Genomic DNA, 15,362 nt, shown 5'->3' on the forward strand with positions numbered 1-15,362 from the left:
AGATTATAACATGATTACAGTAGGCAGCCATGGGTAAATCATATTGGAAACTGAGATGTAAAGGCTCATGTGCGGCTCGCCGGAAAAACCTCCTAATGCAGGAGTTTACTTATCTCTGTAAACATCTATAGCCTGTAGTTGTCCCTGCTCCATCTGTGTCTGTACATACTGGACTGTGCTGTCCTCATTCACTGTGTATACATACATATGTATTGGAGTTGCTGAGTAAAGTTGACATAGCACAAGACGTACAGTGATGTGTGAAGTTGCATTGTCGTCTTCATTGTTAACAAACAACCGTAGAAAGATGAAGTGACGCCTCTACCAGTGGAAAACCATATGACCTTAGTTAAAAAAAATGTAAGGTAGTAAATGGCAGGAGATCGTGTTCGGATTGTTCCATGAATATCACTGTTTTTTTTTCGACTAGAGAAAGTTTGTCATAAAACTAATGAAATACAAGACGTGATGTCATCTCGTTTAATCCTAACTCTCATAGTTTTCAATACCCTGCTTGACTCCTAGACAAAATGTAAATGTAGAGCAGAGTACTGCTAAGGCTCCGCCCCTGCAATCAAGCCTATTTGCCACAGCTGGCTTGGCGGAAACCGACTAATAATGCTCAGCTTCAACAGTTTCACAACAATTTACCGAAAAAGTATCTAGACAAGATTTGATTTTCAACTAACCCTCCTCACGGAGTGCCTAAAAAACTGAATCTACAATTTCTTCTTACTCGCCAGCAGTAGTTTCACAGCTACTTACCCCTTGACAAAATGTAACTGTATGTACAACACATACATTGCATATAACTTGACAGCTTCTCTCTATCATGTACTCTCATCTTGTCTCTTTCACTAACTCAAAATCAATGAGGTACAATATGACCCTTTGATCACTCAATTATTTTTGCTCTATGTGCCATTATTGCTTTCCTTCACAGGAAGAAACAGTGTAAAAAAAAAACAAATTTAAAATTTATTTAAAGGATAAAGACAACATCTTTATGTACTCAATACCAGCAACACATCTTCCCTTACTGTTTCATAGAAAATGTTAATTTGTTCTTCTCAGTAGCTACTATCTTTCCCATGTTCAAATAATAGTACTTGAATTCTTTATGTTTTATTCTTTTAAGGGGCATTCAAAGGCATTTCAATCAAACTGTGTTTTTTATTCATTTCAAAGAATAGCTTTTATCTGAAGTCCTCATACATATGAATATACAGGATGTGCATATACTTAAGCAAACATCACACAAAGAGCAGTCTTCCTAAAAATAACCTCCATGTTGATCTAAACAACTAGAGCAAGCATAATGTTGCAGCACTGCAGATCACCACAGAGTGACTTCACACGCACATCACTCCAGAGCAGCACATCATGGAGTTATATGATGCCTTGTCCCACTGCGAGGCAGACACACAGGCCAGATCAGTGGCACATTACAGCTAATCTAATTGATAAAGGAACATAATCTTAGGCAGCCACTGAACCACACCCCATATAAGCACACAGTCACACACACACAGCCGCAGGGCACTGCCAGATTCAACCCAAGGGACTTGGCACAGAGCTTGAAGCTAACACTGATAGTAAGAGAAGACTTGTTCCATCTGACCTTCTGATTTGGCTCACAGCCCCCTGTAGGAATACTCAGTTTCTATTATAAGACCCAGAACCCCTTGCATCAGTCAAGCAGCATAGACTTCTCTTCTGCAGCAGATCAAACAGGACTTCAAATTCAGTTGCTACTTTTGCTTCCACTTGGCTGACCCTCTGGTTATAGAGAAACCTCACCACACTGAAAAAAGGGCTTGGAGAAGGAATGTTAGAGGTCCTCATGCAAAACAGAGAAAAAGAGACAGTTTTTGTAGTTTAATATAATATTCATGAGGACCTCTACACAGGGGAGAGTTTGTTGTGAGCAGGAGTCGCTGCATAAGCAGGAGTGTCACCTTGTGTTCACTCAGCTGAAGTTTATTGTCTCAATTAGAATATGGTAATGAACAGAGCCTGTCTTAAAGGCCAGTATAAGCTCCTGAAAAAGAAACTATTTGGACAAGAGGACGGACTGTGTCACACAGTTGCTCGTAGCCAGACATTATTTCTAGCCAGGGATCACGGATAATTAAAGAAGAACACAGCCGAGTTGTTTATAAGCTGGTGCGAATTAAGACGGAGGTCACTCAGATCATTCCTCGACAAACAAAGAAAGAAGATAATACAGTGCATTGATTACCAAGCTATTCTAGGCTGAGCATGGAAAAGGACAAAATAATAAAAAATGACTTTGTATTGCACTGTTCATATAAAGATGCAGTTCAAAGTGCTTAAAGGATACAGTCACAATAAAGGTGTGTTTAAAGGTATTTGGCAGTACTACTGCATATGTGAAAAAAGTAGTATGAAGCCTTTTATTTAACTTTTATCACAACTTTTATTTAATACTCCCCAAGATCTGGAAACACCATTTAATATGTAAAATTGGAGGAGTCACCCTTTAAATAAACCTGATCAAATTGATATAAACACTTCATATAAGACAATGATAATTGAGCATAAAACCAACAAACAAACAAACAAAAGTGATTGAAAACAATACAATAAAACATTAATAATGATAGAAGCAAAGGTGCCACAAGGAACTTGTGCATTCGCACTGGTTTGAAAGTGAGTGAAGGAAATAAAAACATTTTTAATACAGCTGTTTGAAGGACTCATGGGCGACCAGGTATAACGTATCCAACCCAAATGAATCAGAGCCTGTGATAGTCATTAAAAATAACTTTGATACCTATATAGAAACAGTCAATGTTCTCGCTGATAGTATGACCTACAGAGGTATCATTGTTGAATTGAGACTGTTTCATATTCTATTTTAAAAGAAAGCAGCTTCATCAGATTTCTTACGGGACACTTAAAGGACATTTAAAAGAAAGTTTGTGGAAGGCTTTGTAGTAAAACTATAATTGTGAAATAGAGGAAGGAGACCTACATACAATGGTGAGAGAAACCCACACAAACAACACATTTCTCAGCATTTATCGACATTCAGATCAAGTTTCTGATCAGGAGGCCCCCACATGTCATCAATATCTGTGTGTCCAATTGTATTTTCTATTGTGATCTGACTGTTTAGCTCCTGCTCTCCTGCGACATTGAGATTCAGCCGATCTTGGCTCTCAAGCATCTGGCAGTCTGGAAAAGCATCAGGGTCGTTGCTCTGGACAGTGCCACTCGTCTGCTGCCCAGAAATATGACTCTCCAGTTTATGGTTACCGAAGCTCTCTATGGTTTGTTGGCTGTGACTCTGGCTAGCTAGAATACTGTCCTGCCGCTGGCCGACAGCAAGACTGCCGCCATCTATGCCAGGATAATGCTTCCTTTGCTCCTGCTGAGTGGCGCTGCCGTCTGTTTGAGTACGGCCTCTCGTCCCGTCTCTTGACTTGCTGTCAGGCTGCTGGCACCGTCTCATCTGGCCTAATGTGATCTGGAGCTCATTGAGGCACTGTGATACATGGCGTCTCTTCAGTTCCAGCAGGATTGTTCCATTACGACTGAGGCTGGGCATGCTTGTTGGTGTCGCCCTCTGTAAAACGATGGGTACAGATAATGTATTGTAGATGATGTGTGCTAAAGGAGACAAATTGATTCATAAATGCAGTCGCAAGCATGCGATGCAAATGTGCAAATGCAGGCAAACATTGTGTTCATGCATATTGACACATTATTCTCACATCAAAAGAAAGTCAAACAGAATAAACTCAGCATGTTGAAATTTGTGAGAAAATACAACACTAAGAGATCATTTCCAATCCCTTCAAAACACCATTACCGCTCAGATTAATTCTCTGGATTATGCAACGATATATGTAATAACCCAGCTAATTACCACAGAATGGTTGCCAGCACTGTTCTCTCTCTCTTTCAGCCGTGTGCTCATTTGAGCTCTCTCCTGTAGCTGCAAGCTCAGGTGCAAGAAAGACTCATTCATGCGGTCGATCTCTTCCTCTACACAGGACATCTGTAATAAAGGGAAAAATGTGAAGTTGGATGAATGCTGCTTTCAGGACGGTGATTCTCTTGATTTAAAATCTGTGATGCTTGCGGGGTAACATACCTGCATTGGCGTCCCTTTTGGTGGTAAACCTGCAGAAATTAAACAAGACTTTTGATCCTTGACATGATATTGGGGTAAATGTCTTAATGGGTTCTGGGTAAACTTTATTTTGGGTACAAGAACCAGTGTGGGTAAACTACTTGTGAGTACGTTCAGAGTAAGATCTGACTTCATGATGGGGGAACATATTCTGAGTTAGAAAGACTTCATTTTCAGTCATTTGTACACTATTAACACTTGTAGTACTGTTTTCTCCAACCTATAAGGCTGTGACTGCGCAAAGTGTATTAAGATCATATCGACGCATTACTAGATAAATAGAAATTAGGAGGTTTTGGGGGGCAAACTCTTAGTGACAGAGTAGTTGTTGAATATGGTCATGCGGAATAAGGCATTATGGGCTTTATAATGACTAATAAAGAACAAATAGACTACAAGCAACTGAGGTCGGGCCAACTAGAGAGCAAATGTTATTTTCTTGTTAGGATTAAGCACACATCTCCACACAACCTTACAGATTTTTTTGTGAATGCAGCCAAAGTGAACGCTTCACCCTGTCTGAGAGTGGTAGGGATAATTTTATATAGTCCCAACCCCACACTGTTTATTGACTGAAGGCTACACACAAATGCCCAGAGGATGGCGGCCAGAGATGTGCTGAATCCGGCGGATACTAAGAAAATAAGAAAATACAGGCATAGGATTGGGTCTCTGCAGATGCAGACAACGGTTAACACTTCTAGTGGGTTATACGTCTTGATTGAGAGATATTGTACGAGTCTAAGTGTTGTTTTGTTTTAGGGAAATCAAAATATTGCCTTTGATAGCATGTATGTGTACCTTGATATAAAGTGTTAGCATGATGGGTATTGAGGGAAAAGCCACAACAATTGAAACATCCATCCATTATCTGAAACCGCTTATCCTTTTTAAGGTCATGTGGGGCTGGAGCCGATGGCAAGGTACAGTGGCCAGCTACAATTGAACACAAATGATAATTGTTTATCTAGCCAGAGACCAACCTCCCATTGCCTACAGAATAGCTTTAGTCAGTAATCATTGGCGTGCTCTCAAGTCATGAACTGTGTGTACTAGGATATTGGGCCATTCTTCTTGAACAAAAGCTCTTCGGGTGATGGAGGTGAAAATTGACTCTTTTGCTCTACAGGGCTTCCTATAATGGTTTAATGATGTCTACATCCTGTGTGACTGAGGAGAAATGGAACAGTGTCTGACTTTAACACCTTATCTCACTATTAAATGTGTTCATTAGCTCATATGAGTGCATTATTGTTGTGAAATATAGGAATGTCATGGGTGTTTTTTTTTAAAAGACAGCATGCCGATGCTGTTACGGGTCAGTGGCTTAGGGCCGGAAAATTGTCGTTTGAAAGCTTTCGAACAATCCTCATGTAGGGGGGAAAGTGTACAAGGCTGCTGGATAGACGTTAATAGGATTTCTATTGATCTTGGTCAGGGGTTAGTGCTTCATACAGAAGGGTTTTTATTGTGGCATTGACCGTGAATGTCAATTTTGTATCAATGATCCAGCTTCTGAACAGAGATGAATTTTAATGCTCAAAGCACTTGTGTTTTTCTTTCTTGCATAATTTTTTTTTACAGTTTTTCCATATCTACATAGTTTGTAGTAAGAGATACAGTGTCAGATAACTTCCTCTTATTAGAAACACACAATTGTCTTACCTGTGTTTCTGTCCCCGGATGAACGCTGTTTGAGGTCTGTGATGAGCTGCTCCAATTTGAAATATTTGTATCGCTCAAGTCTAAAATCGGGAGATAAGCAGGTAAGTTATCCAACTGCTTGAATTTGTTTAAACGGCATACAATTCTCTGCTGTAGGTTGTATCTTTCTCACCAACCTGCTAGCCAATAGGTGCTCAGTGAATTGCGCTTCATTGGGAACTCGAATATTGAGAAATTCCTCAACTAATGCACCATGCTGCCCCTCTGAGGCATCTAATTTTGGCTGTAAAAAAGAAAGCATAAAGCATACAAGGTTATTTGTCCCTACTTGTGGAGCGTGAGTATGATGTGCGAGGCTTAAATGGCTCCTACACACCTCTGCTGTGTTCCATTTGAAAGAAAAGTTGAACAGCTGAAGGCTTAAAGCTGAAATAGCCTCATGGAGGGCTTGCATAAAGCTCTGGGATTTAGATCCTAGATTTAAAAATGAAAAAAAGACAACAAATATAACATTGTTTCCAAAGAAGATTACATACTTGGTGCTTTTAAAGATGATTGCAAAACTGTGACACAACATAAGGTCTCGGGACTCCATCTGATTACCTGATGCTATGTGTGCCATGGATTGCAGAATAGTAGCGATGAAATGTCCCACATGGTGAAGCTTTGCCTCCGACAGATAAAGGATTTGATTGGTGGCGTCAAAATAAAAGTCCCTTGAACAGTGTGCCAGCAGAGCCTCATTAGAGGAGGATGAAGACACAGGGAGTGACTTGGCCAGCAGCAAGAGCACAGAGGGGAACAGGGGGCAGTTTGAAAGCAACTGCATCACCTGGCAACCAAAGAGGAAAACAGCCGAGTGTAGAGGTGAGAGGTTGTCCAGCGCAGTCGGGATTAGTTGCCCACCACTGCTCTCCTGCACACAATGCTCTACAGCTGCTAAAACAGATAGAAAATTGTCTATTTTAGGCTTCACATTTACCATACTTGGTGACACTGATTATGGGTTTAACTGCTCCTTAGAGTGTCTTGTATTGAGACTTTCTGTACCGCTGCGGAGATGCTGATTCAACTCAGCCGTGGAAAGGTCCTGTAAAGACTGTTGGATTTCCTGCAGGGTCTTGAATAAAGGAGATATGCTGACCAGTTTGGACAGGTCGTGGTCACTCAGACAAGGAGCTGTGCTCTGTACATGGAGATGGACTGGGGAAGACAGAATCATCTCACTGTGGTGATATAACATGCCGTTGCTCTTGGAAATGCAACAAACCTTTGTATGGATGTGTTCCTTACCTGGTTCATGGGGAAGAGCTTCTGCTTTGGTCATATTCAATGATGAATACTGAGGACAAAAGTTGAAATCGGAAATGACTCTCAACTGAATTATTCCAAAATATGCTGCAAACAGAAGACTACGACACATTACCTGTGTATAGCACATGTTGGTGTCACCGTGATGTGTGTATCCAGCTTGCTGCTCACATTCCCTACCATCATGAGGATCCGACTGACAGTACGGGCGAACAGGCAAATCCTGGTTCTGCCAAGCCTCCCCTGTAAGCCTACATAGTAGAGCTTCCACTGACCTGAGAACAGCTCCAAGTAACGCTATTGAAGCCTCAGCTGGGGTGATGGTGATGAGACAAACAGATTTAATAAAGGATGTGACCGTTTTTTTTGGCTTTCAAAAAAACAACAACAGGTGATTGGAAAGAAAGAATTTGAGCACGTCTGTTTCACACATTCAGGCATAAAATGTGATAAAGCTTAAATATTGCAGGTAATACAATGTTTGTTATCTTACTCACTAAGAGTTAGATGAGAAGATCAATACAATGAATGTCTTTGTATCCAATGTAGCCAGCAGACACTTAGACTTAAAACAGTTCACCTCCCAGCAGCTCTCTTAAAAAAGTATTATCCTATTTGATCAAACAACATACAACCTTTTGCAAAACCACCAATTTACATTTTTCAAACTTCCTATGTTCCCAGTGTCGTAGGTTCCAATGCTCCAATGTTCCCAGGGTCTTAACTTGCCAATATCTTAAGTTCCCAAGGTCCTATTTTCACATGGTCAGAAATTCTCAAGGTTCAGTGTTTCCAGAGTCCTAAATTCCCCAGTTTATGTTAACACAGATTAACCCTACTATTGTGTTCAGGTTGAAGAGCATTAACTTTAACCATAACCATGAACCCAGAGCGGGAAATACAGAACCTTGGAAACAGAGGACTGTGGGAACATAGGAACCTGGAGGAGCACATAAGAAGAACTGGGGAGCATAGGGCTCATTTTCATGTTCCCGTTATGTATATGTTCGTATGTATCTGGGGAACATTTCTTTAATCAACCAACTGCCTTTTTCTTTAATAGAAGAAGAAATTGTTTTTCAGCTCGGTTTCTTTGATGAAATCGCACACCGTGTCACCATTATTCATTATTTACCATTTGCATCTCTTTCTCCTGTGATGCTGTTAGATGGTTTATCTCTCAGTGCATTATGGACCAGCAGCTCCTTAAGATGACTCAGTTTTTTATTATCCATATTTTCAAAGACATTCTGAAAGAAGAAAAAAAAATTTACGTCTTTTTCTTGTGACACTTGAGTCACACATTTTCAATATTAGATATATAATGGCTACTTCTTTCTATGCTACAGTTCAACTCACCTTGATGGTTTCAGTCTGCTGACAAATGTTCCTATAAAACTCCTGCGTGTCTTTGCGGTGTCGGGCAAGCTGTGAGGCTATGTGGAGGTTCTGGTCCTCTAGTTTGTCGTACAGAGTCTTCACGTTGAACTCCTCTAAATCACAGTAGCCTGACACACTTCCTAAATGGGAGCAGTAAATGTCAATGGCGTGTAAGTTAGAAATGGGCAGAAATCAAGAGAACAAAGCCTCAGTGCGCCATCCTTAAGAATTAAGGAGATACTCTCATGATGAATGGCTGCCCCTCGAAATCAAAAGCTCCCCTCACTTGGCTCCATAATGATTCAGCAGAGTCCCTTTAGACCATCTATCCAGGATGGCGCATGCAAAGGATGATAAGTACTTGAATTCAAATTGCACAGAGGCTATCTAGAGAGTTTAAGATAACAGCACAAACCATTAGTGTGTGATATTAGCCATTATTTTTTTATCATTGATCAAATGGGGGAAAGGCTGTTAGCTGCTACCTGGTCATGCATGGTGGTTTCATAATGACTCGGCCAATGGACAGTTAAACGGCTTATCAAACCACATGAATAATGCACTCAGCACTAAGTGAGAAACATTATAGTCAACTCTAGCTCATGGTCATTTCAAATATTATCACATACTTGAAAGAAACACTGGCAAATAAACTGAAAGCCAGTCAGATTTGAAAGATAATTTATTTTTATTGAAACCTTTCTGGAAACATTTCCAATGATGAAATTATGTGCAAGTTATTAAAGAAAATGCTTAAAATATTGTTTTTATTCAAGCGAAACATGTTTGCAGTAAGTTATGATTGAGAAATACGCTCAAGGCTATAAATGGCGACGTTTGTATAGCACTTTTATCCAAAGTGCTTGACAAGGGCTTTGAGCTACCACACAGAGTGCAATGGGAACAATTTGGGCTTCAGTGTCTTGCCCAAGGATACTTCAACATGTGGACAGGGAGGAGGTGGGGAACAAACGACCAGCTCTTTGATCAGTAGACACCCGCTCTACCTCCTGAGGCACAGCTGCCCCCACACAGGCTGTCGATAGTTGCCCCTCACTATAAAATCCCTTATACTATGTGCTTTGTGGCCATTTCAGCATACAACATAATATAATTCACAAGATCATTTCCTAGGACTCAGCTGGCAAACTCACTGCAAACTCCATCACACTCACTGCACACACCATGATTTCTTTATATCGCTTCCATAAGTTTTAAGGGGGTTTAATCATGTTTCTGGAGGAGGGCTCTCAGCACAGGGTCAGAAATGGTGATCTTACCTCCTTTCGAAACAGCAGGCTCCTCAGCTTCTGCTCCCTCTCCTACACCCCTACTGCCTAAGAAGTCTCCTAGACTTGGAACAGCTATGCTGAAAAACAAATACACAGCTACATTTTTATGCGATTAGTTGACTAGTAGATTAACGTTGTTAACCTCAATAGTCTGCACCAGAAATCCTAGTTGGTTAAACATCACATTATATATTTTCATGTTACATATTGACATCATGGGTGCTAAAATGTTACGTCTTTTCGAGTTAAATGCTGCTTCATGAAAAAACGAGCATCCGTTAAACTACTTTTTGTAACTAAAGTATTGTTTGTACTTTGTAGACTTTTTTTTCAGTGTTCAAAATGACAGTTAACATTATGCTCAGTTTTTAACTATTGTTTACTTACTTTTAGACTTGTTGACCCATCTAAAGTGAAATCTTTGTTAAAAAATGTAATAATAATTTATGACAAATTAGTTGTTACCAACATCGCTGGAAATACAATTAATGAAAAAACTTGCATATGCAAAATACTACGCAAATAAATGAAGAGAGTCAAATGTCACCATCATCATCAGCCCTCTTATTGTCACTTGTCACCAAAACAACTGGAGGGATCAGTGGAAAAATAATGAATACATAGATAAATGAAAGAAAAAAGGAAAAGGGGTACTGTATCACATCCACAGCTACATACAGGCCAAATGACATTTTGTTTAAAAAGCCAGTACCTGGACGAATGAAAGACCTCATATATCTGTTTGTTGAACCTCTTGGAAGGTAAAAACATCTGCTTTGATGGAAACAAATTAAACTATACAAATGGTGCCAGTCCAGCAACATTACCTGAACTTTCTGTATAGCTATAGCTATAGATCATTTAAATGTATGCTGATCTTGTGCTGCCTTATGTCATTTTAAATGATGATACACACTTATTAGGTGCTACTAGTACCCCCAACATTAGTCTCCTGACACATGGACAATACACACCATCAGGTCTAATGTCAAGCCAACACACCTTTCTCCACTGTAAACACTATCCACTGGACAGAAGGGCTCCCCGAGGCTGCGCCACTTTGGCTTTGTCCTCCACTGGGAGACAAGTTTTACTTTGCCAGGTCGCAGGACAAGCACTGTGGTGGTGACAACCACAACAACAACCAGCAGCAGACTCAGGATCCCTACACACAGTTAGTATTGTGTCATGATAAAAAAAAAGCAGGGGGTTAACTCATTACAGTCATGTTCCTGCATGATAAAACATGAGGTGAACAGTAGGGACACACACCTGCTATCACTCCCCAGTCAGGTAGAAGGTTGAGTCTGTGCTGCTTGACAATCCCATACTTGACCAGCTGTACCGGGGTCATGGGCTGGAAGACTGAAGCCCGACGGTCACACTCTGTCCCCTCCTCGCTGACCACCACCACCATACTCCACTCTGGGACAGCGCTGTCAACAAACACATACTTGCCTGTGTCTGAAAACACATGAGCAAACCTGAGAAAAAGGAGGGGACAGATATGGTCACAAAGTGATCAACACCTGAGTCTCTACCTTGCAGTTAATCCTCAACACTACCTAGTAGAGTTGAAGTTCGTCTGCATCATGAGTATCTGCAGACGTCTGAAGGCACCAAAGTCCCAGCCGGGGTTACTGTTAAACAGGTGGTCTTTCTGATACACTGGGAAGTGGCTGAGATGACGGTCTACAGGACATAAAATAAAGTTAGCATGAGATTAAGAAAAATAAATCACACTATCATGATACAACCAGCATTCGAGCAAAGAAAACTAGTGACACCTGTGTGGTTGATGGTGAGGTGGAAAATGAGCATGTCACCGGAGGACAGACAGGCGATGGGGTTAGGGATACGAGGAAGGACAGCTACGTCGGCAGCATCATCATCGTCTTCTGTTTCTCTTCTCCTTCTGGGTTTTGTATTTAGGAGTTTGATTGGTTCTGAATAGAGGTATATCACTGTTAAATCAGTTACATTCTACTGTTATATTATGCTGGATATAGAGAGCAAGTGTGTTGATAAGCAATTTAAAAAAGAATGGAATCAATATGACGTGTCTGATCTCGTCACCTGACAGAAACTGATTGACAAGCTCTCTCTGTGTGGGAATCCAACCGAACACTCCTTCAGAGTCAAACTGGACCAAATGGATTGCACCAACATTCTTTGTATGGATATCTGGTCCTAAAACATCCATCACAGCCTGGAAGGAAACAGACACAAGCACAATGAGTACTGCCACTACAGCACAATACAACAGAATACTACATAAATTCAAGAAAGAAAATGACAAGTCATCGATAACTAATAAGAGAGTTGTCGTCGCTCATTAATCTGTCGAGTATGCCTTTGCATATAATAAAAATGAAATAACATCACACCGCTGTAAAGTGTTCCCCTCATTGGAGAAGCAATAAAGAACAACTATGAAATATGGTGTTTCAGCATTAATAACATATACAGTATATTATTCTGACTACTGAATCTGGCAAAAAGAGGCAATGTCTGCTATAAATAATTGCATTTTTTGTTCAATTTAAATTGCCAAAAATGGAGATTGTGGCAACACAAAATAGTTTGAAGAAAAGATAAATGCCCTGTATTTAAGTAAAGACTGCTGTGTTAAAATTATATTCTCAATAGGATAAAAGTGGGTGCTCCTAAATATTTCATTTATTCATATTCATTAAATGATGAAGCCAGTGAAAAGTAGCTATTTTGTTGAAATTCTTGCCTTACATATCACTGTCCTCTCGCCGATATCACAAAATCTGTAAAAAAATAAATACTTAAGAATTTAATCTGCCGTCTCTACCTTACCCTGGCCCAGACCATGCTGCCTCTTTCTTTTAGGCTGAGCAGCAATTGGCCATCTATGGAGAACTGGGCAGAGAGCTGAGGCAGTCTGGAAAGGCAGGACGTGTTGCAGAGCTCTTCAGCAGACACGTACCGCTCACATCGGCAGCTGGGGCATCAGGATTAGACAAGAGGTCAAATACTATGTCAAGCTATATTACTGGATACTATCCATACTCATTACGTCAACCATCACAAGCATTTTACAGGTTTAAATAGCAATATAATAGAAAAGCACAATTGAGATTCACATGCCCATCTCCACATCCAGAGTTCCTCCATGTGGTCCACAGGTGATATTACAGGAGTGGAGGGAAGGTGACACACACTCTCTGGATGCTGCCAGACGTATTTGTCCTGTGGCACACCGTCTGTTCACCTAAAACACAGACACAGACACAGACCTTGCTGCCCATTGCATCATTCAAGATTGGAAACTATTACAGTATTTCACCCATCTCACAGTTTGTTTTTTTTTCCAATTGCCCGGAAGAGAAGCACAATCATAAAGTAAAATCATGGCAAACAGGTGAGTTAGAGAAGGTATTTTCCACAAGTTCGGTCATTTATTTGTGATGGTCAACACTGAGGGGTGTCAGGGTTGTTAATATGCTTCTGGGAAACTTGACAGTTCTCTGGCAGACTTTCAACCATCCACACATTTGAGTGCATTTCTTTGAAAACTTTAGAATGGAATAAATTCAAAAGTAGGGAGAAAAATGCTATGCGAATGCTTTTTAATATTCTTGAAAGAATGAAATGACAAATTCAAACAATAACAAAATATTGAGTTTGTCTATGTGTGTGTGTGTGTGTGTGTGTGTGTGTGAGTCAAATAAAGGTATCTTATTAAAAGGTATGTCTTCTTCTTTGGACAGCAAAAAAATAAATATAGAATTTCCTTATTAGATCTACTACTGACCTCAGGCTGGCAGTCCAGTTCACTGTCAGAGGTGGAGCTTTTGAAATCCAGTTCATTGTAGAAGATAAAACCCGTTCTGCACAAACATGAACCATCTGAGTGCTGGAAAGCACGGTTCTTACCAATGCAGGTGCAGGACGAAGACCCTAAGGAAACAGGTGTGACATGGAGATGTCTTCCTGTACAAGTGAACTCTTTTGAAGCTGTAACTTAACATGAATTTAGATATCTGATGGGACCCAACCTGATGGGGAGGTGGAGGAGCTGCCACAGGGAAAGCAGGCCTTCTGAGCAGCCAGGTGGTTGAAGGTGCCGGCTGGACATGGGTGACAGTTGCTCAGTGACTCACTATTAGTGAGGTTACCGAAGGAGCCGGGGGGGCAGGGCATTGGTTTGGTGGATCCCATAAGACAGACATACCCAAGGGGGCAAGGGTTACTCTTGTAGTGGTCTGTACCTGTTTGAATAAAATAAAGTCATATTTTATTTATAGTTAGTCATGAAATAACAAATCTTGGGGTTAAATGTGGAATGATTTGAAGTACCCGAGGGGCAGAAGTATCCTGGCGGACATGGAAGGCAGTGTTGGATGGGGGAGAGATACGGACGATAGGTGCCTCCATCACACACACCACAGCAGCTGCTTTTGGATCCTCTGAGCCCGCTGGTGTTGACAGGCATGGAACCCCCTTCACAAGACTTCATGGCAGAGCTGTTGGCCGGGCAGTAGTAGGGAAATGGACAGCTGTGGGGCACAGTAACATGGTTATTTATAAAACTTCAGCCCACGCGGTTTAGAATCAGTCCAAACCCATTAGGCTTTCCCTTATTTCACAGCTAAAGCCTCTCATTTCAATCTCAATCTACAAACATGGCAGATTTTATGACATGCACTCACATTTGTTTGGGGGTTTGGTATGAATGGGATCCCTCGGGACAGATATATCCTTCAGGACAGACTTGAGGCTCTGCAGTCTGAGGGCCACAGAATGAGCCAGCGCTGCACAGCCTCTCTGAGACGGCACCTGGATGATGAGCAAAAACTCATTACTGCAGTACCGCATCCAGGGAAAGAGATATTTATCAAAGTAAAAGATCCAAAGTCATATACAGAATGTAATATACTATCCTAACATTATAAACTGTGTAGATAAACCTACCCGCGGGGCATTGATAAGATGGCCTGCATGGGATCCCCTCCAAATTGGGCTTTCCTGTAGCCCGGGGATCTGGGCAGAATGTTCCCCCTGTGCAGGGTTCACACTGGCTTGGTGTGGAAGCCCCAGGAAGGGGTCTTTTAGTTCCCGCAGGGCAGAGGATGGGGGGTCCAGACCCGCTGCACCAGAAACCAGGTTGGCATGGGCTGTTTGAGTAGTCTGTAAGCCCTGAAAAATACATCACAAATATCTTAATAATAATAATAATAATAATAATAATACTTCACACAATATAACCAAAGGAGAAATAAATGCTGTATTATCGTTCACACATTGAGAGTGACCTTGAATAAAAAAATCCCCTGAACAACGAAGCTTATCAAAACGGCTTATGTATTCGTACAAAGAACCAAAGAGAAGGAGACCAGAACCTCAACAATATGGGTTCAATTTTCAATAATTCCAAACACCTTTGAGGGGGATTAGAAAAAAGCTTTTCCTTTATAAAACTCAACACTCAATCATGACTGTAGCCTCAGGTATCGCAAGTTTTAAATTCATCACTCTTATCCTGGGCACAGGTTCAGGCCCTGCTGTGATAGTCTGTGTAC

The 15,362-nt window shown here is 40.9% G+C and overlaps 1 protein-coding gene across 11 annotated transcripts in view; it reads right to left on the reverse strand.

The window, feature by feature from the left end:
* Positions 1-2,420: 2,420 nt before the first annotated feature.
* The window catches only part of LOC115572556 (zonadhesin), a 60,174-nt gene continuing 47,232 nt past the window's right edge, over positions 2,421-15,362 (reverse strand). For 5 of the 11 annotated variants that reach the window (XM_030402756.1, XM_030402765.1, XM_030402783.1 and 2 more), the window contains 25 exons: positions 14,755-14,979; positions 14,493-14,619; positions 14,140-14,339; positions 13,839-14,051; positions 13,595-13,740; positions 12,924-13,051; positions 12,637-12,781; positions 11,887-12,019; positions 11,598-11,756; positions 11,376-11,502; positions 11,083-11,294; positions 10,813-10,975; positions 9,799-9,887; positions 8,498-8,658; positions 8,274-8,388; positions 7,254-7,450; positions 7,121-7,169; positions 6,878-7,030; positions 6,431-6,766; positions 6,204-6,301; positions 6,004-6,110; positions 5,828-5,907; positions 4,124-4,152; positions 3,896-4,027; positions 2,421-3,592 (listed from right to left, as the gene is read on the reverse strand). In XM_030402756.1, the coding sequence (XP_030258616.1) occupies positions 3,038-3,592; positions 3,896-4,027; positions 4,124-4,152; positions 5,828-5,907; positions 6,004-6,110; positions 6,204-6,301; positions 6,431-6,766; positions 6,878-7,030; positions 7,121-7,169; positions 7,254-7,450; positions 8,274-8,388; positions 8,498-8,658; positions 9,799-9,887; positions 10,813-10,975; positions 11,083-11,294; positions 11,376-11,502; positions 11,598-11,756; positions 11,887-12,019; positions 12,637-12,781; positions 12,924-13,051; positions 13,595-13,740; positions 13,839-14,051; positions 14,140-14,339; positions 14,493-14,619; positions 14,755-14,979 (4,079 nt within the window). In that variant the 3' untranslated portion in view covers positions 2,421-3,037. Of the gene's footprint in view, positions 3,593-3,895; positions 4,028-4,123; positions 4,153-5,827; positions 5,908-6,003; positions 6,111-6,203; positions 6,302-6,430; positions 6,767-6,809; positions 7,031-7,120; positions 7,170-7,253; positions 7,451-8,273; positions 8,389-8,497; positions 8,659-9,798; positions 9,888-10,812; positions 10,976-11,082; positions 11,295-11,375; positions 11,503-11,597; positions 11,757-11,886; positions 12,020-12,631; positions 12,782-12,910; positions 13,052-13,594; positions 13,741-13,838; positions 14,052-14,139; positions 14,340-14,492; positions 14,620-14,754; positions 14,980-15,362 lie in introns of those variants that run through there. The other 6 variants (XM_030402775.1, XM_030402802.1, XR_003982105.1 and 3 more) reach the window with 6 other exon arrangements.

Source organism: Sparus aurata, chromosome 2, assembly GCF_900880675.1.
Source record: "Sparus aurata chromosome 2, fSpaAur1.1, whole genome shotgun sequence".
NCBI classification, from domain to species: domain Eukaryota; kingdom Metazoa; phylum Chordata; class Actinopteri; order Spariformes; family Sparidae; genus Sparus; species Sparus aurata.